At 44.3% G+C, this 15,568-nt stretch overlaps 1 protein-coding gene and 1 pseudogene across 1 annotated transcript; one reads left to right on the top strand and one right to left on the bottom strand.

The window, feature by feature from the left end:
• LOC146578653 (uncharacterized) overlaps nucleotides 1–15,568 on the bottom strand; it is a 563,460-nt pseudogene that overhangs the window by 317,558 nt on the left and 230,334 nt on the right.
• LOC146578664 (coxsackievirus and adenovirus receptor homolog) lies at nucleotides 892–5,719 on the top strand. Its single transcript, XM_085269045.1, has 3 exons — nucleotides 892–1,173; nucleotides 4,364–4,723; nucleotides 4,962–5,719. The coding sequence occupies exons 1-3, from the start codon at nucleotides 1,101–1,103 to the stop codon at nucleotides 5,144–5,146; spliced, it is 618 nt and encodes a 205-aa protein (XP_085125171.1). The 5' UTR covers nucleotides 892–1,100; the 3' UTR covers nucleotides 5,147–5,719.

Here is a 15,568-nt window from a genome sequence, read left to right as displayed (position 1 = left end):
ACATGAGGCTATCATGTGAATTTCTAGCTAATGTCCAGCCAGATCATCTTTGGGCTGCAATTTGTTGCTTTCCTCTCAGCTGATGCTGCCAAAACATTTGTAGACGTGTCTGCATTTCTGTCATTCCTGTCATGTGTTCGTGCTGCAAAAGTCAATCAAGTTTAAGTTGCAGTAATTCGGCATCTATCTAGCTCTAATGTAGAGTAACTTTAGTTTTGTTTTTTTCAGTGATGGGTCTGATCCTATGACAACTGGGATAGGCCCCGCCTGCGACCCTGATAAGGACAGGCTGAAGAGAATGGATGCATGGAAGTGACAGGTAATTTCAAAGTAAATGTTTCAAACATCTCAACAAATATCAGAAAACACTGTTTCAGGGATGGACTGTTTCTCATGGAGCGAAACTCAGTGAGAAAAGATGTAAGAAAGAGAACAGGAGAGATTAACGATTATTCTTCTCAAAACTAAGGACTGCTTAGGCATTGCTGTTTAATAAACTAGTGCTATGTTACTTTTCATTACTTTTTCAATATTTTCAAATTTTAAAAAATGGACCAAGCTATCAGATAACCAAACTCTCAGCGAAAGCTAGCCTACTCTTTGCTCAGCTTTCATATCTGAGTGTTTGGATTTTATCGAATTTTATCTGCAGTTCACTGAAATCAAAGTTTCTCTGTTACTTTCAGAAGTTAAACCCCAGTTCCCCATCATCAGATCAGTAAATAAAAACCCAATAATACGAATCTCTGGAACCCAAATCAACCTGACATGACTGCGTCAAATAGCAATTTTTCTGCAGTTTTCTCCTGAACGGCAGGCGTCACCACTTAGAGAAAAACTCTGCATCAGCTCTTTTATTCCAGTAGAAAAAGTGAAGACAGGAAGTAGAGAACTGTTTTTTGTTTTTGCCTTCGTTTCTTTTAATTTCTTTCTCGTCTCGAGCTGTTGCGGCCTCTCCGTGATTATAATATATTATAAAATATAGATATAATTGAAAACTATCAAAAAAAAAAAGAAATGATCGTACACTCTGTCTCCAAGCCACGGATGTGACGTCCGCTAATGTTTGGGTGGAAGTGTTAGCTAGCTAGGCTGCGGAAATGTCTCGCCGAACGTCTTTTTTGTTTTTCTCCACTTTGCTGTTTGTCGGTCTCTTCGTGTTTGTCTCTGCAGGTGAGATTTAACTATGAGAACCCAAAATCACTTTCGCTCTGACATAAAAACTAAGATGGATTATGAATTATTTTTATGTAACCAGGTAACGAGTTACAGTACGAAATTCAGCTTTCAAATACCACCTGTGAAAATCCCCAATAATCCTGAATTCACCATCCAAGATGGCAGCAGTGCCTGTAAACATTAGTAAAAGCTTAAAATTTAAAATCCTGTTACGCTTATTTAATCTGAGAGGTCTGATGGAGGTTGTACTGTGACGTCACTCCTGAGCTAACTACCTTCCAGTACGAGTCAGAAAAGAAAATTAAACACTATTTATGTTGCTTCTAGCTAACTGGAGTCCATGGATGTGGATGGACACCAACGACCTGTTACATGCTGGAGATCTCACTGATTTGTTATTCTGTTATTCGGTTTTCTATCTGTAGCTAGCTGTACAGCACAATGCTAACACAATAGCACAAAAGTGAAAGTACAGATTACACGTTTTGGGTTTGATACTGTTTGTGTGCACTGCCTCATTTTGTACTTCTATTTGAAAGTAATTCTGACTAAGAAGCAGAATTTGCTGACTTCCCATTTCGGATGGAAGACGCTACTGATCTGCACTGCTACTGTTTGAGAATTGTTAAATACGCTTCACTCTGAGAACTTGGTCTTGTACTGCAGAGTTCAACATATAGAGGGCAGTGTTCCCAACTCCTCAGTAATCAAATTCGCTATTGGTTGTCCTAAAAGTCGCTAGAAGTCGCTTAATGACATCATCACCTAATGTGCATATTTGGTCATGCTTATGTAATTGTAACCTACGTTGTTGGAGACAGAAATAATGGAAGAGACATAAAGTGAGTAAAAAACATCCAAAAGGCAGTTAGAATTATTTAACTACAAATTACATTTCTTTTAGCAATTATTGTTTTTTTAATGTCACAATTCCAACCCTGCTCCACACTGGCAACAGTGACCCGAAATTGGCACTCTGGGGGAGTTACTTTGTGTGTGTGTGTGCGTGTGTGTGCGTGTGTGTGTGTGTGTGTGTGTGTGTGTGTGTGTGTGTGTGTTCATTAGTTATAAGTTGGCAACACTGATAGAGGGTCTCTTTAAGTTATCTAGATTCATGTACCCAAATACTGTTGATCAGATAGACAAGTAGCATTTTCCTTGTGTGGTCATGAAACAGTCGCCCTAAACTACTCCAGGATGCACTTACATGTTCACATGAAACAGATGTGTTGGCAACATCAAAAAGTCACAGTGATTAGTGTAACAGCAGCTGATTGTGCAAAGGAAGGATAAACTATACAAGGTCATTAAAAATATGTAGAGGTTATACATAAAATCTGCTGTAGATAATCAGATGTAGAGGAAAGGCTCTGTGCTGTAGTTCAGTGTAAAACGTGCTGTATAAATGTGTGCACGTTTTGGTCAGTGAGACTGGAGAAGAGCTGTTAATAAAATGTATCCTATTTAAAGGAAGGAAGAAAAGCTCACAAACACTTATTGTGTGAGTTTTAATTCCACAGTTTTATCAGTAAGACACATGAATATGATGGATTATAGTTGAGGCTGGTCTGCTACCTGGATGCTTATCTGTTCAAAGTTATTCATGAGTCAGAATAAGATGCTGGACGTCTATTGACCCTAAAGGACACCATCCGCTCAAAAATAGCAACAGTTGTGTCTAAGACTTTATATTGATTATAGGAATATTGATGATAATGCTGGACGATTGCTCAGTCAGTAAGTGGTTATTTCATAGCTGTTTAACTACACGTCTGTAGTACAGAAAACCCCAAATTAACCCTGAAGTTACCGGAGCATGAGGATATCTAGATTTTTTGCACTGAACATGCCTCGTTTGTCAGTGTCGTCTGTATCTCTCCAGAGCCTTACAAATGAACCACAACTCAAGTTCTTGTGTGTGGTTGCACAAATGTGCTTGTGATTAATATCCTTCAGTGTTTAATCACGACAGCTCTGCTCAGCAGGTGGTGGCATCACCTCTGAATAGAGGCAGCTGCTGCAGCTGCTGCAGTGGCATCTGAAGCTGCCACTCTAATGCTGCTTTTATGCTTCAGTGCAGTAATATGAAGGCAGACGGACGGCTCATCTACCTGCACAGTGTTTGATGTTGATGGAGGCAGTGTATGTGGTACAACCGGTCTGTGGGAAAATCTTCCTTATGCTGTTTGTTGACCTTCAGCCAACCACAGAGAAGAGTCAAATTATAACACACAAAGAGCTGAAGTGAAAACTAGTGTCCACTGCAGCCACTCTGTGCTTTTCATGCTTTGTTTTTATATCTCTTTTATATCCCTCTCTTCACCCAATCAGCATTGAGCCAACTCATAGCTCATCCTCGTCCATTGATGTGCATTTGGCATTTTAGAGAACCAAACAGGAAACATGTTTGGTACTCTTCTGCATTTGCTTTCCAAACAGCAACAGACAGGAGATTAGTGGCTTAAAGTTTCTGCTTCACCAGTAACATCAGATCTCAGACCACATTGTGGAGAAATGCAAAAGTAATGTAGCCATAACTCTAACTAATTGCTGTTTCCATCGAGTCATTAAATCAAAATTATAATGCAATTAAGACAAGCTCCTGTTTTTTATGCTGCTGTGAAGGTGGCACATGGGTGAGCGGAGTCTGTATAAACTTAACATCTGTTTCTGTAATCCAGCTGTGACAGAGACAAAGAAGTGTAATGTGTGTGTCAGTGTGATGTGTTGTAGTTTCAGGAGTCAGTATGCAGCTACAAAGCTTCTTGTTCAGTGTATACAAACAGCTGTAGCTCCATAAAGGCAGCATGCAGAGACTCAGTGTCTTATAATGAGAGGCTGCTTTCTCTCACACATTATGTTCACTTATTATCACCACATGTTTTTGTTTTGTGAAGCTGCAGGAAATGTGGAGTCTTTCCAGAAAGATTTCATGCTTAAAGCATTTCTGAGAACTCCAGTGCACCAAACACTTATAACAGCAGTCTCAGTTTAAAATTAGCTCTTTATTTATTGTAGGTAGGTAACAAAGTAAAACACTCTTCCATTAGAACATACTTTTAAAGCAGCGTCAGTGAAAAATGAGGTTTGACACAAGTGACCTTCACTCTGATTGGCTGCTTTAGAGGTGAGTGGTTGTATTTTGACCTTTAACCTCTCAACTCTGTGTTGTTCCCTCTTTCAGATCAGAAAAACATCACAGCTGAGTCTGGACAGGACATCACTTTGACATGTCGAGCTCCAAACAAGAACAACATTATTGTTCTAGAGTGGAGCAGAGCTGACCTGGGAGAGAAATATGTGCTTGTGTTCCGGGATGAGCGTTTCTATCCAGAACAACAGCATCCATCTTTTAAGAACCGGGTGGATCTGCAGGACAGACAGATGAAGGATGGAGACGTGTCTTTGATTCTGAAGGATGTGACGAGTAATGACACTGGAACATACGAGTGTCGTGTCGTCCAGAGAGGAGCAAAGCGCAGGAAGAGAGCTGTTTTAGATGTTGATCCCATCAGCATCATCACACTGAGAGCCGTTCCTCCAGGTGAGTGAGTAGAGTTGAGTGTGTGTGTGATCAGAGGTGAAGCTGCTTCCTGGTTGTTGATGTTTGTTTCTAAAGATGTTGTTGATGAGACTTTGTAGAAAGCAGCTGGTCTGAGTGATGTGATCAGAGTGCAGTAGATAATGTCTGACAGCAGTTTGAAGAGGAAATGGATTCTGTTCTGTTCTTCACTCATCACCTACCTGACAGCTGACACCTCACACCTGTTTCTCACCTGCAGGTCAGACAGGAGGACACACAGAGGATGGAGGGAAGGAGGATGGATCTGTTGGACTGATAGTTGGTCTGTCAGTTTCTGCTGTGCTTCTTGTTGCTGCTGTTGTTGGTTTTTTGATCTACAGAAAACATAAACAACAACAGAGTCAGGATTCACACCAGCCTCCTGTTGAATTTCAGCCTGTTTGAAATGTCAGCTTAACTGTGATGTTTTTGCTTTGCTTTCAGTTGTGTCACTGAAAATGTGGAAAGACAGAAATCAGTAATATTAAACATTTAGCAGGTACCTGTCAGACACGTCCAGATTTTGCATTTAATTTACATTTTTCATCAGAAAAGAGGAGAAAGTTGTTTGGAATATAAACAGTATTTGTCTGATATTACTCAGGATCCTTTGATCACATGTTGCTGGTGTTTGACTCGTTTTAAATGTAATTTCATTCAAATGAAACCAAAGAAAAAAACATTTCTATGTAGCTGCAGGTCCAACATTTCCTCCCTTTGACCTGGAACGATTCAGCTTTATTGAACATTACCTTCCATGAAGGAGACACTTCAGTCTGTTACTTTCCTTTATATATTTTCCTGACAAAGATCCACATGTGTTAGTACTTAATGTGTGTTTTGTTTGTTTGTTTTATTCCAACATTTCCTGTGGCTGTACTTTGTTTTTAATCAGAAGCTCTGACTTCCTGAAACTGTTGATGCAGATTTTGTCACCTTGAATGGATCCAAAATAAATATAACCATGTGTAAACTGTTTCTGCTTCTCATAATTACAGACCTGCCTCTCAGAGGTAGTGGATATTATAACGTAATCATTGGACAACTGGTCAATTACATTACTCTGTATTCTTCCTCCCTGTTACATTGATAAAACTGCCTATTTTTTGATCAACTACCTATACAGTGCAGGCTAACCTGGAGGTTAGCAGCTCACAATATGACCTCACATTTCATAGTCCGGCTACTTCACCAGAACACAACATAGACACAGTAGTCCTGATGCTCAATCAAGAGTGATTCTGTTCATCTGGACATTTTCAGTGGGAGAAACGTTTTGTCACTCATCCAACTTCAGTCTCAGCTGAGTCAGAAATCAGGAAGGTTCTGGTACAGATGGACCGGAGCCTCCTGCCTGAAGGGAGCAAATCAAGCATTCTGTGTCCAGCTGACTGCAGGTTTTCCCAACCTTATAAACAGTACTTTTGCACAATGACTGAAACCAGCATCACTGCATATCATTAATATGCAAATTGTTATGACCAGTAATCAAGAACCACTGATCAATGGCCATGTTAAGTCTAATTGTTGAATGTTGCCATTGTGTTTTTTAAATTTGTACAGTCTTAGTTTAAGCAGTAGGATCAAAGCCATCCCTTTGATCCTGACCACCTCTCCAACCACTCTGTGCTGGGGGAGGTTTTATTGTAGATACATCCTATCTGAAAGATCTGTTTCTTTTGACGTAAGCTTCCTGGGTTTACGACCCTTTGGTCAGCAGGAGGTCTGACACACACACACACACACACATTCTGTTTTTTTTTTTGTTTTTTTTTTTGTTTTTTTTAAGTGACATCAGAAACAGCAGCATGTGACATCACGTGATGGCGGAGCTTCAGTTCATCCTTTGTCATCTTTTTTTTTTTTTTTTTTTTTTAATAGGACAGGGGGAAAGAATGAAAGAAAGAGGGGGAGAGAAAGAAAGAAAACCAAAGGGGAGAAGAGACGGTGAGAAGGGGGGGAAGAGAGGAAAAACAAACAAACAACAAAAAAAAACTCCTGGGTCACCTGTATGGAGAAAAAACAACAACAAACAAACAGAGGAGACAGCAAACAACAAAGAGCAACATAATAATAGAAAAAAAAAAGCACCATCACAATAAACTAGCTAGTCATAGATATCAATAGTTACTAAATAATAGACGATATTGTTCAGCACGCAAGATAGACAGCGCACAGTGTGCTTTGAGGCAGCAGCCAAGAAAGCTTTAGTCCGCGTCTGTGAATACCCATGTGTACACCTGTGTGCATACCTGTGTGGATCAGCATGCTTGCATTCCAAAGGTTTCTCCATGTAATGATCTGCTAGGGAGTGTGGGGAGCCACGGCCCTGTCCTTTATGGTATCAAGGGTATGGAGGAGATCAAAACTCCAGACATCCAGAGGCCCCCAGAACACAAGAGACCAAGGAAGACCCACAGAGGGGCAGCTGCGCCACTGTCCCAGTAAGAGCTAAGGAGAGTCCCAGATGAGGGCTCATTCAGCAGCCGCGGAGCAGAAGCCAGGGGGAGTTGCAGCGATGCGCCCGTGTGCTCCGCCGGCAGCCAGCTGTGCCTGAGTGACCGAGCCCCAGGCCGAGAGGCCGGGGGCACCCCACCTCCGAAATGGCCCGAGCGAGCCCCAATAAGCGGCCGCCAAGGAGTGAGCCGGTGTGTACCCGGACGCCCACCCCCAGATACAAAGAACCACCAACGCTCCAACACCTGAGGGAGTCTGCCACCGGCAGGGGAAGTGGTGGTGGGTGGAGATAGGCCTCCAAACCTTGGAAGGCCCGAGATGTCCCCAGAGAGGTGGCGTCTGATACCCAACCTGACATATAGATACAAACATACAGACACAAACATCCATTCCCACCCTCATGCTCTCATGTGCACTTCACACTCAACCGACGTGGAGAGAAATATAAAGAGACGCTGTATACGCAATCACACTCCCCAAGCGTACTCTACAAACCGGGTCTAGGTACCCCTGCCCCTGGAGGGGGGAACTGCACCCAGACCCAGGTGGTGTTACCCTTTTCCCTGCGGTGGGGAGAGGCAGACCGCCCCGACTCCGCAGCAGCAGGGAGGCCCCACACCCCAGACCGCAGCCGGACGGCCAACACCTCCTAGCCCCCCAATCCAGCAGGCCGCAGAGAACGGGGGTGAGAGAAGACTCCAAACCTCCCTCCACCCGCTCATAGTAGTGTTGACGCATGTGTGTTCTAAGGTGCAATTAAAACCCAGGAGGGCATGGAGCTACCTGCCAGAGAGCAGCAGGTAAGCACATAGTCCCTCCTGTTAGCCCTCAATGTCTACATGTATTTAAAATTGAGAGGTGAGCAACGATGCCAGGGGTGAGGTGTACACCCTGATGGTAACTTGGACTCCGTGTATTGTGCCCACCCCCAAGATCCTATATGTATGTGTAATGAGGGTGTGAGTAATGTGAATGTCTAAGTTGTGGGATAAAATTGAGGCAGAGGCAGCCAGAAGGGGACAGAGGGGGGGGGGGGGGGTAGCCTCCTCTGCATCCTGGTGACATACCCCTACTCCAAGGCCCTGCATGTGTGGGTGGTTGTGGTGGAGCGGGAGGAGGGAGGCAGCTGGAGATGGGGAGGGAAGGAAGGGAGGGGCAGTGACCCCTCCCTGGGGCCAGCTCCCCCGCTGACCCCAGTAGGCACTCCCACATTCCGCGACCCGCCAGGGAAAAGGGGGCCCAGGCCCATCCAGACCGGGGCCCAGCGCAGGCTGAGATCTTCCTCGACCTCTCCTGTATCTCCCCTTCCTGCAGAGAGTTCCTGAGGGGAGGAAAGCTCCTGCAAGGTGTAACAATCTCCCCCACCGGTTGAAGAGCCCCACAGGCGACTCGACACACCCGCGGCACCCTGCGCCAGGGATGGGCTCCCATGCACCCACCCGCCCACAACCCCGGCAACACACAAACCAGGACCCAAGGCCCCGAGGCCCAGCCAGGGCCCCGCCCCAGAGATGGAGCGCCCCCAGACCCTCACGCCCATCCCGGACCCACCCAGGGGCAGACAGGCTACCAGGCCAGTAACCCACGTCCATCATCACAGACCCTCCCCTAGCCCCGCTGCACGCAGCCACGAGGAAATAGTCAGAAAAGAGCCCCCAACCGGACATGACCGCTACCCCGGGTTGAGCCCCCCAAGGAAGATGCCTCCGGGGAACCCCCCGACGCCCTAAGCCTGTCCCTGCCCCCACACCAATCACAACATTGAAGGCGGGACCAAACTATGACCCCCCACCCCCACTAGGTGATGGAGCCGATCAAAGGAGCCCAGAGCAATTGATCTGATGTGGTGGCAGAGGCTGTATCAAAACTAATGTAATCTAATAGATAATTTCTATATTGGTTAGAATTAAGATTGTTTTTATTTTTCCAGTTCATGAGGACAGTTTTCTTGGCTATGCATAGGGCAGTGAAAACCATATGGGCTATATTGTTTTCTGAAGTGACATTATCTAAGCTGCCCAACAAACACACTAAGGGGGAAGTTGGAATGTTACATTTCAGACACTTTGATAAGTCTTCACATATCTCGTGCCAAAACTTCTGCACTGGTGGACAGAACCAAAGAGCGTGAATGTAATTGTCTGGTGTATTGTTTTGACAGTGTGAGCAGTTGTTGGAAGATGTAAAGCCCATCTTGAACATCCGATGACCTGTATAGTGCACTCTATGTAGTATTTTGTATTGTATTAATTGCAGACTGGGATTTTTAATCAATTTAAAAGTTTTTAAGCATACCTGAGACCAGAAGTTTTGGTCTAAACTGACTGATAAATCTGCTTCCCACTTTGCAATAGGAAGGGATATTGATTCATCTAATTTAGAAAGTGTTCTGTATATTTTAGATAATAATTTGGGGGATTTAAGAGTAAGGAAATGTGCCGCACTTGGTGGTGTTTGTAATTCAACTTGACTGAGGTTAAATTTATTTTTTATAATGGATTTAATTTGTTGATATTCTAAAAAATATTTCTTGTTGATCCCATATTGTGCAACTAGTCTGTCAAATGGGATAAATTCTGTTCCCTCTAATATATGTTCTAAATATTTGATTCCTTTACAACTCCATTCTGGGAAGTTAATCATATTATTGTTTTGTAATATGTCAGGGTTATTCCAGATAGGAGTATGTTTGCATGGGATTAGTGAAGACTCCGTTATTTTTAGAAACTCCCACCATGCTGTCAGAGAGGAGCTGATGTTGATACTTTTAAAGCATTCATGTCTTTTGATGTTTGAGCTAATAAATGGTAGGTCTGAAATCTCTAGATCCTTGCATAGTGCCTGTTCAACATCTAGCCAGGGCTCATCTAGGAAGGTATATTTTGACCATTCTGAGATGAACTGAAGCCTGTTGGCTAAGAAGTATTGGTGAAAATTAGGCAGATCTAATCCTCCTCTATCCTTGGTTCTTTGTAGCGTTTTTAAGCTGATACGCGGGGGTTTATCTTTCCAAAGGAATTTGGAAATATATGAATCCAGAGATCTGAACCAATCTTGTGATGGTTTGTTAGGGATCATCAAAAATAAGTAATTTATTTTTGGCAAGATCATCATTTTTATAGTGGCGACCCTTCCCATGAGTGATATGGGTAAAGATTTCCATCTAGTCAGATCGCCTTCTACTTTCTTTAGAAGTGGGATGTGATTTAATTTAGTTAAGTCTGAAAGCTTAGGAGAAACATTAAATCAAATCAAATCAAATCACTTTTTATTGTCACATCACATGTGCAGGCACACTGGCACAGCACATGCGAGTGAAATTCTTGTGTGCGAGCCCCACAAGCAACAGAGATGTGCAAACACAACAACACAAACGAGCAAAATACAAGAATGGCTAATCTGAAACTAATAAATATATGTACAATATATAATAGTGTATGCATTTCTGGATGTGTATACTAAATATTTTCCTACGTGTGTGTGTGTGTGTGTGTGTGTGTGTGTGTGTGTGTATACACATTTTTACAAATTAAATAGTAAAAAAAATAATAATAAAATATATAAAATATACAGAGTTGAATATGTGCAAAACAAGTGGCATTTATATACAGTGTGTAGTGCATAATGTTGAAGTTCTAGTAGTGAAGCTGAGGTGTCTATGAAATGTTCAGCAGTCTGATGGCCTGATGGAAGAAGCTGTCTCTCAGTCTGCTGGTACGGGACCGGATGCTGCAGAACCTCCTTCCTGATGGAAGCAGTCTGAACAGTTTATGGCTGGGGTGACTGGAGTACTTGATGATCCTCCCCGCTTTCCTCAGGCAGCGCTTCCTGTAGATGTCTTGGAGGGAGGGAAGCTCACCTCCAATTATCCGTTCAGAGCACCGCACTACTCGCTGGAGAGCTTTGCAGTTGTAGGCGGTGCTGTTGCCATACCAGGTGGTGATGCATCCAGTGAGGATGCTCTCAATGGCACAGTGATAGAAGGTCCTGAGGATGCGGGGGCTCATGCCGAATCTTTTCAGTCTCCTGAGAAAGAAGAGGCGCTGCTGCGCCTTCTTCACTGTTTTGTTTATGTGTACTGACCACGTAAGATCCTCAGCCAGATGTACTCCAAGGAAACGGAAGCTGCTCACTCTCTCCACAGCAGCGCCGTTGATGGTGATGGGGGTGTGTACTTCTCTGCACCTCCGGAAGTCCACTATCAACTCCTTTGTCTTTGCGACGTTGAGGGTGAGATGGTTGTCTTGACACCAGTGGGTCAGGGCGCTGACCTCCTCCCTGTAAGCCGTCTCATCACCGTTGGTGATAAGACCCACCACTGTAGTGTCATCCGCAAACTTCACAATGATGTTGGAGTTGTTAGTGGCTGTGCAGTCGTAGGTGTAGAGTGAGTACAGGAGAGGGCTCAGTACACACCCCTGTGGAGCACCAGTGTTCAGTGTGATGGGGGATGAGGTGATGCTGCCCAGTCTGACCACCTGGCGTCTGTCGGACAGGAAGCTAAGGATCCAGCTGCAGAGGGAGCTGCTCAGTCCTAGATCCTGCAGTTTCCTGTCCAGCTTCGAGGGAACGATGGTATTGAATGCTGAGCTGTAATCTACAAACAGCATTCTCACATACGTGTCTCTCTTCTCCAGGTGTGACAGGGCAGTATGTAATGTCAGGGCTATGGCATCATCAGTGGACCTGTTGTGGCGGTATGCGAACTGTAGAGGGTCCAGTGAGTCTGGTAGTGCAGAGCGGATGAAGTCCCTGACCAGCTTCTCGAAGCATTTGCTCAGGATGGGGGTCAGGGCTACAGGTCGCCAGTCGTTCAATGAGGAGATGGTGGAGGATTTGGGTACAGGGACGATGGTGGCCATTTTGAAGCAGGCTGGGACTACAGACAGAGAGAGGGAAAGGTTGAAGATGTGTGTGAACACTCCAGCCAGCTGAGCCGCGCATGACTTGAGGACGCGGCCGGGAATCCCGTCCGGACCAGTAGCTTTGCGCGCGTTCACCTTCCTGAAGCACTTCCGCACATCCTCCTCAGACACAGTGTGTGCACTGACGTCATCCGCGGTGCGCACACTGTCCGGTCTCATGGTGTTCGCTGTGTCGAATCTAGCGTAGAATACGTTTAGATCCTCACACAGAGAGGCCGTGGTCTGCGGTGTGCTGGGTTTCCCTCTAAAGTCTGCGATCGTGTTTAGTCCCTGCCACATACTCCGAGGGTTGTCAAACTGTTGCTCCACCCTGTCCCTGTACTCAGGTTTGGCTGCTTTGATCGTCTTCCGGAGTTGGTAATGTGCGTGTTTGTAGTCCGATGTGTTCGCGGAGGCAAAGGCGGTGTTCCGTGCCGCGCGAACATCTCCGTTAATCCAGGGTTTTTGATTTGGGAAGGATTTAACTGTTCTGGATGGGACGACATCTTCCACGCATTTCCTGATAAATCCACAGACTGAGTCTGTGTACTCATCAATGTCCCTGTTGCATAGTTGGCGCAACCTGGAGAAGATGCTGCTCCAAATAGGTGTACCTTCATCCGGTAGACAGTGAATGGAGTTTCAAGGTCACCGATCTCCCACCATAAGAACCGTAGGTAATCTTGGTCACAAGCATGCACATGGAATTGGTGGAACATGAGTTCGATGTCACACATGAAAGCCACTGGGCCTCTTCGGAAGTGACACAAGACTCCGAGCAAGGTGTTTGTTAGCTCTGGACCAGTGAGGAGATGGCCATTTAAGGAAGCGCCTTGGAACTTGGCAGAGGCATCAAAGACAACACAAATCTTTCTGGGTTTTTGTGGATGATACACACCATGGTGTGGGATGTACCAAACTGGTGTCTTCTCAATGTCTTGCTCTGTGACCTTTTCAGCATCTCCATGGGCTAGGATCTCATCCATGAATTTCTTATAGTCCATGTAGTACTGCTTGTTACTCTTGAGCCTTTCGTCTAAACATTTGAGGCGATGAATAGCACATGCCTTGTTGTTTGGCAGGTTCGGCCTTTCACTCTTAAATGGGAGTGGCATTTCAAAATGACCATCCTCCTTGTTCCTAATGCCGGCCTTCATCTTTGTTAAAAACTTGAGATCTTCTTGAGAGACCTTTGTGTCTTCTGGTGCTTTCTCAACAAAGTCAGACTCCAACATCTTTAGGACCTCTGTGGGAGAGATCATTTCCTTTTTTTGAGTTCTGTAGACATAGTGAACCTTGTTGGTGAGATTTGAAGAGGGATTAATGTCAGGCACCACTTCCTTCACAATGACTTGGTGACTTATTCCGAAGGCGTCTCCATAATCGAGACATGGATTGCCATAACCCAGAATACTCCATTCCAGATCAGTTCTTTGCGCAAACGGCTGATTTTCCTTTCCAGACACAACCTCACGAGGAACAAGTGCTTGGGGGCAGTTGTACCCAATCAGCAGACCAACATCACAGCTTTGTAGTGGAGCGATCTCACTTGCAATGCATTCAAGATGAGACCATGCCTTAGCTGTTGCAGGCGATGGAATGTGATCTCGGTTTGCGGGAATAAAGTCTCTGGCATACGTCACTGGTAGGGAAATGGTCTTATTTGAGTAGAACCCTCTGACTTGTAGACCTGAGAGCTTGCGACAGGACACAACTGTGTTTCTTGAAGACATGGTAGTGAGCTTTAGCTGAGTTGATTCACCTTTGATATGCAGAGCTTGTGCCGTTTCTTCAAGATTAAAGGTCGTATCGCTCTGTGTATCAAGGAGCGCGTAGACAAGAATTTCATGCTCTGGCTCACCTTTGGATGACACCCATACTGGAATAATGGAAGATGTGTGAGTGTCGTCAACATTCTGCGTGACTCTGTTAGAAGTTGCTTCACTTGTTGTTGGTGTGACACTGTTGTCTTGTGAGACATCTGAGTTCGTTTGTCTCGTCCTGTCACTGTTCTTGTGTGGATTTCTCCTTGTTCTGTCTTCCTTCGTGCGATTGTCATGAAGACATGTTGGATGTCTTTTATTACATGTGTCACAGGTTTCTCTCCCTTCACAATCCTTGGAGCGATGACCAGAGTTCAGACAGCCAAAACATAACTTCTTGTCTTGAACAAACTTTAGTCTCTCATTTATGAACCTTCTACACTTAAGTAGGCTGTAGGAGCCACATGAGTTGTTTCCGTCTGACTAAGTGGGTTAGTTTAAATAGACTCACTGTATTGGTGCATGGGTGTGGGGCGTGTCTCATGGGTGTGGTATAAGGTAAATGTGGTTGCACTCACTTGTACACAGCACCTGATGTGATGAGCAGAAGGTAGGGTGAGCGCGAGGCAAAAACTTTCTGTTGACCGCAACATATCGCAACATATCGCAACATACCGCAATTTGAATGATTTAATATTCTGTGCATGTGTTTGACAGTTGATCCCATGTGCTGATTTATAGTTTGGACACTTGCATGTGGAAATAAAGAAGCAAATGATACAGAAGTGTTTTGTGCGTTAATTGTTGCGCGTCATCAGGTGTCCTCATGTTTAGCCTGCCGTGGCCATTGGTTGGAGTAGCCGCAACAACTTGTCAACAGAAAGTGGCTCTTTTTAGGTTTTATTGGATTATTTATAAATAGATGAGTTTTATTGATGATAGTTTTGTAGTTTGCTGTTGCCTTTTACCACCCGCTTTTAGATTAAGCCTTTGGCTACACGAGCGCATTTTGTTCAGGAGTTTTGTTCCCCTGTTAGGTTTTAGCAATACAGCTGCACAAGGCGTTGTACTGATTTTCTTTCTAGTTTTTGGGCATCAGGCGGCTGAAGCCATTGGCTTGGGAGTACCGCCGCAGTTTGTGTTTAAGACAGTTTGTCTTCCTCACAGCTGACGGTATGGAGGTACATAAATACCCACCGCTAGTATGTACGGAAGACTAGGTTAAGTTAGTTAGGTTAATAGGCAGTTAGTGGGGGATATTGCTCCTGTCAATTGTGTATGGCCAGGGTTTATGAAGTGAATGTCATCAAGTTGATGCTTTGGAATGAAGCTGGGTGGCATAGGTGCAGTTCAGCGTTTGGATTTTTTGTAATATTTTAAAGAAAAATGGAGACACACCAATTAACACAATGTGGTGATGTGGATGGAAAGAAAAGACAGCCGAAATCGACTGCTAAGGCTTTGGAGAATCAGATTGAAAGGCTGCAAACAGAACGTCACACTAAGATTAATAAAATTAAAAAGGTCATAAAAATTATTAGAGTTAAAGCAATCTGAGGATAATGTTTCAACTGTTCAGGCTCAGTTAGAGAATTTGTCTGTGTTGCTTAATGAGGTGACTCATCTGCATGAAACCTTGCTTCCTTTGCTTCCTCAAGAAGAGCAAGAAAAACAAACTGCTTGGTTCATAAGTGTGCGAGCAC

This window comes from Mchenga conophoros, linkage group LG3 (assembly GCF_057382185.1).
Source record: "Mchenga conophoros isolate Kocher_MC1m ecotype Shallow Benthic linkage group LG3, M_conophoros_male_GT1.1, whole genome shotgun sequence".
NCBI classification, from domain to species: Eukaryota; Metazoa; Chordata; class Actinopteri; order Cichliformes; family Cichlidae; genus Mchenga; species Mchenga conophoros.
This window is presented reverse-complemented; position numbering and strand designations above follow the sequence as displayed.

Bases quoted from the DNA above. Each gene is read 5' to 3' on its own strand.
- LOC146578664 (XM_085269045.1), top strand. From the start codon at position 1,101: ATGTCTCGCCGAACGTCTTTTTTGTTTTTCTCCACTTTGCTGTTTGTC. The intron at 1,174-4,363 runs GTGAGATTTAAC...TCCCTCTTTCAG, and splicing joins CTTCGTGTTTGTCTCTGCAG to ATCAGAAAAACATCACAGCT. The intron at 4,724-4,961 runs GTGAGTGAGTAG...TCTCACCTGCAG, and splicing joins ACTGAGAGCCGTTCCTCCAG to GTCAGACAGGAGGACACACA.